The 4708-nt window shown below is 37.9% G+C and overlaps 1 protein-coding gene across 2 annotated transcripts; it reads left to right on the plus strand.

Annotated features, from left to right (window-relative positions):
* Positions 1-3409: 3409 nt before the first annotated feature.
* Positions 3410-4496, plus strand: LOC149141535 (uncharacterized). 2 transcript variants are annotated; one of them, XM_089448885.1, is made up of 4 exons: positions 3410-3565; positions 3667-3849; positions 3977-4043; positions 4150-4496. In XM_089448885.1, exons 1-4 carry the CDS (start codon positions 3435-3437, stop codon positions 4234-4236), a joined length of 468 nt encoding a protein of 155 aa, XP_089305011.1. In that variant the 5' UTR covers positions 3410-3434; the 3' UTR covers positions 4237-4496. The 2 variants fall into 2 exon arrangements, with proteins under 2 accessions (XP_089305011.1, XP_089305012.1); XM_089448886.1 differs by having other exon boundaries at positions 3426-3565; positions 3647-3849.
* Positions 4497-4708: the final 212 nt, after the last annotated feature.

The following is a 4708-nucleotide window of genomic DNA, read 5'->3' on the forward strand; positions in this document are numbered from 1 at the left end:
TGGGGGTATGCTAAGACAAGTAGACGAGGAAACATGAGATAACTTGTAGAAGAGAATGCAATGCATATGAATTATAGGAGAACGTAGAGGTGTGTGGTGTGAATGGAAGGCAAGAGGATAGAAGGTGAAAAGGTTGTGTGTTTCAGATTCTTGCAGGGTTTAACAGGTGGAAACATTGTGTGCTTTGTATTCCTATAGTGTTTAGCAAGTGGAGGCACTATGTGGTATAGATCCCTGTAGGGTTTAGCATTGGAAACATTGTGTGCTCTAGATACCTGTAGTGCATAATAGGTGGAGACATTGTGTACTCTAGATTCTTGCAATGTTTAGTACGTGGAGGCACTATGTGCTCTAGATTCCCATGTGATTTGGTTGAATGGTATTGCTCTGAATTCCCTTGAGCACTTGGCTCCTCAAACTCTGAATCTGGTTCAGAGGTGATAAATATGGTAGTGTAGCTAGCCTATGGTTGGCTATAGAGTTTAAGTCCCTCCCTCAGTTGCCACTCATTCAAGTTACATATAAGTGTATTTATTTGCACATATGTTGCATTATGAATGATGAATGTTGTTTTTATGTGTTATGACAATGTATGTATCATCACTATTAATAGAGAAATTTGTTATTCTTGTTTGTCTACAATAATGAGGTGTTTATGTGAATGTTCTCATGGTTATGAGGGACTTGCAAATCCATGTGGTTGCTGATACTTTTTTTAGTTGTAGAGCTATTTACATGGTCGTGTATGAATGCTTGATGGGATTAGCTACACTGTTATCGTGTGTGGATTCCATTGTCTGATATGTCATGGAAATAATGGATCTATGACTATTTAAGACTAATGATTGCCTTTCTCAGTAAAGGACTAAGAATAATTCAATGTATGTTATATACGTGGATTTGATAATGTTGTTTGGGATCCATGTTGTGGTTTAATATGAGTATGAATATGAATTTATAGAGTAGTGTTAGTGATGGCTTAGCTAGTTTCAGTGCCTGATAGTAGTCATTTTGATGGGTCTATTAATTGTATTATAACTATGTATAATACTTGGAATGTTAGTGTTTTAATAAGGGTTTCATTCATGCAGAAGTTGATTTTTGAGCAACACCAGACTTTAAGTAAAGCTCTCGATGAGTCCCTTGAAGTTCTTAGAATTTCTATGTTTGAGTGTTATAGATATCAAACTTTTTATCTAAGCCTGAATAAGTTATTGGCAAGATTTTGCATCTGAGCTAGATGCACTTTCGGTTTGGAAGATGAATTTGGGAATCTGAAAGTTCGGTTGGATGAGCCTTGTGCATTGGTTGGATTGCTAGCTATCTAGATTTTCATGAAGAATGCAGTGTATTAGGAGTGGGGTCCACTTGGGTGAACATTGCGCGAGGCCGGATGTTAAGTCATTTGGGCAATTATGTGAGATCTAGGTGATCTGAGTGTTTGCGTATAACATAAATGTTGGTGACACTAGAATTTTAGAGAGGCCCGAATTTCTGCAAAAATCTAGTTAGGGTCAGATATGCAATGGCCTAGATTTTGAAGGGCGTGCATCTTATCTGGGGCATGACCTTGCTTGGTGGAATATTTGTGCAAACCTATATTGGAATGGAGACAGATTTCGTAAAATGTATGGTATATGTAGTGTTGGGCCTATTTGGGGGTTATAGACGCAAGGCCAATTATCTTGCAAATTAAGTTTGCATTTGGAGGTTCAGGGGTCCTAGAAGAGTGTCACTTTGGAAATCTTGTATGCACCAAATTTTTCCTAAACCTGGATATAATGTAGAAACATTGCAAAACATGAAGGGGTCAAATCTTGTGGGACCCACAAAGTAAGATGAGGTGGTCGGCACCATGAGTGCACAACTATAGCCACATGGGTGCCACATGGATGTTGTAGGTGATGTGGAACTATTCAGGGTGACATGGAAGAGCCACATGAGTGCCTTGTGGCAATGACCTGTTGATGTGGCCAAGTTGATTGGTCAAACATTAAAAGGGCATAACTCTCAATCCGAAAGTTGGATCGAGATACAATTTATGTCGTCAAAAAACTCTTGACAAGCTGAATGCAGTGGTGTTGTCCAAATTTAAGTTTGGAAGCTTTGGAGAAGAAAGATTTTTGCAACCCCATCTTCATAGTGAGATGATGGACGCTGGGTTAGTTAAAGGTAACACCTCTCACAACTCGAAAACTCCAAGAGAGTGGAAGGGAGTGTTACATAGTCGACTTTTGAAGAATCTAATTCCTGAATATAAGACATACCACTCAGCTTGATTCTTGAATGCAACACCTAAGCTCCAAAAATAAATTATTTCCACTTATCTATCGAAACTAAAGATCACATTGTACTCTTTCCCTCCCTAGGTTGGGTTTTGAGTCTCCATCAAAACACAAAATATGTGAATCATGTATTTGCAACTAGTCCCAAAAATCTTCTTTTGATAGGGATAGTTGCCTCTTCCTTTGTAATGGATGAAAAAAGGAGTTTTTAACCTTGATTTTAAATTGTTCTAGCCATCTTGACTCAAATGACTTCATTGCTTCATGTCTGTAGTGGTTGATCATCCCTCTGTTACGAAAATGTTCTGCGATCAGAGACTTGGCTCTTTTCGCAACCATTTTTGGGTTGAATTCTTCACTTCAAATAATTATGGATCAAATTTCAAAGTAGTCACCAATAGACAACCTTCACACTATGGGGTTTTTAAGATTTAAGGTTAAACTCGATTCACCCCTCTTAATGGTTACTAAGTATTTTTGTACTATTGTTTTTCCTGAAAATATGGCAAAATAAGATACTTGGGGTGATATTAATTTTTAGCCTAGTCTAGCGAGACCACAATTTTGCCCTAAAAACAATGGAAATTCGGGTAGGATGTGACAAGTTTTTTTGGAAATCCAAGTTACCGTTGTCATGATTTTGGGTGCATCGGGGGTTTTGACAGTGTTGAATCTATTTCCACCATCAAGAAAACAATTCAAACACTCCTAGAATTGGATTTCTTGAAAAAAAAATCACTCGATTCCAATGAGAATTTCGAATTTCGTCGTAAAAGCCAGCGAAATTGCGGCCTATGTAAACAAAAGCCAATGTTTATTCTTATCCAATGGACAAGAGGTAAGGATAGTGATGAATTATTGACAGATTGTATAGACAAAATGTAAAAATAGTGAACCAATCATTGACATAATGTATAGTATTTGATATATATCTCAATTTTACTATGTAAACCAAGATAAATAATGTTTAAACCCCATACTGAAAACTGTGTTAAGGTTTGTCAATCAAGCTCCCAAATTGACGGCAAATGACGGAAAAAGTAAACGCGACCGCATTTTCCCGTCCACTGTTCATCCCTCCGTTCTCTATCGCCAATCGGGAAAAAAAATGAAAACACATTTTCCTAAATATATGTATACAATCAATGTATGATACGCTACCGTCTTTTAGACCTTTATCTGTGTCTACGGAGAGTTGAAAAGGAGCATCTCGGGAATCGATCTGCGGTCTCGCGTTGCACTACAGCTGCATTGCCTCTACGCCGACAGACTGTTATAAGGTATCTCAGACGAAACCCTCTTTTCTGAAAATTTTAATTATTTTGTTAAAAGGTTACGATAGCTCTCGAGTATTCGGTTAGTGTTACTTGGAGATTTTCAGAGACATGGCGATCGGACGAGAGGAAAAGAAGCCAAAGCAGAGGAAGAACAGAGATGTGGGAACTCTACTTAAATTTCGTTGCACTGCCATCCAGAAATTTCTTCTGGATCAAACCACCGGCTCTGAGAAGAGCATCAGAGGCGTCTTTGGCAACAATCCGGATACAAGCAAAGCACTTCGAATGTAAGCGGAGGTCGCATATATGTATTTAGTTAAGAAAATTGTTTTTCTTTTCACCTTTTCAGGGTTAAAGATTCGAGCAAAGACACCGATATATAAATTTCATAGTGCTGATGTATTCTTTTACCAGGCTTGTAAAAGAACACAAAGTTAAGCGGTTTGGGAGTGGCGGAAGATCCGATCCCTTTATTTATATGGTCAGAATTAGTCTCGAATTTTTGTCTGGATGCCTTGACCTGTTGCAGGTGTCTTTAATTTTTTTTCCTCTTACAAATCTTTACTGTGTTTTTACTGTTGGTGCAGGCTCTGGTTCCTCCTCCTGTGAGCGACCTCGAGTGTCTAAAGCAGACAAAGGAGGCACACGGGATGTGTGATTCTCTGGACGTGTAATAGAGGGAAATTCCGTCACAATTCTTCGTAGCGTTGTAGGTTTTAACGATTCAGAATTTATGCCTGGAATTGTTGAAGTTCTTGATGCATTTTTATAAAGACCAAGAAAATGGGGCACGGAACTATCGGAATGCCTAATGCCTCTGTTTTCAAGTCTTAACAAAGAATTTTGTTTACCCTAGTTTTATGGCTTTCTGGTTTGACAAGCTATCATTTTCTTTTTAATTTCTGATTAAAAGAACATTTCATCTTTAAATTCCTGCACAGAGTTATGATGAATCATGAGATTTTTTGGACAATGGGTTCTGCAAGAAAAAGGCAAGAATTTTAACATTGGTTTCTGCAAATTAGCCAGAATTTTAGTGTTCTTTTCTTTCTTTTGATATCCCAGACTGTACTGTTCTGTGTAGGATTTTTATTATAAGGATTGTGGTGGCATGTGGTCTACTCATCTCATATAAATTCGCATGTT

This window comes from Pinus tabuliformis, chromosome X (assembly GCF_031772625.1).
Source record: "Pinus tabuliformis cultivar Carrire ecotype Pingquan chromosome X, CPIR1, whole genome shotgun sequence".
Classification (NCBI taxonomy): Eukaryota; Viridiplantae; Streptophyta; class Pinopsida; order Pinales; family Pinaceae; genus Pinus; species Pinus tabuliformis.

Excerpts from the sequence above, each read along its gene's own strand:
- LOC149141535 (XM_089448885.1), top strand. The coding sequence starts at position 3,435 with ATGATACGCTACCGTCTTTTAGACCTTTATCTGTGTCTACGGAGAGTT. Across the intron at positions 3,850-3,976 it reads ACAAGCAAAGCACTTCGAAT|GCTTGTAAAAGAACACAAAG; the intron begins GTAAGCGGAGGT and ends TTCTTTTACCAG. Across the intron at positions 4,044-4,149 it reads CCGATCCCTTTATTTATATG|GCTCTGGTTCCTCCTCCTGT; the intron begins GTCAGAATTAGT and ends CTGTTGGTGCAG.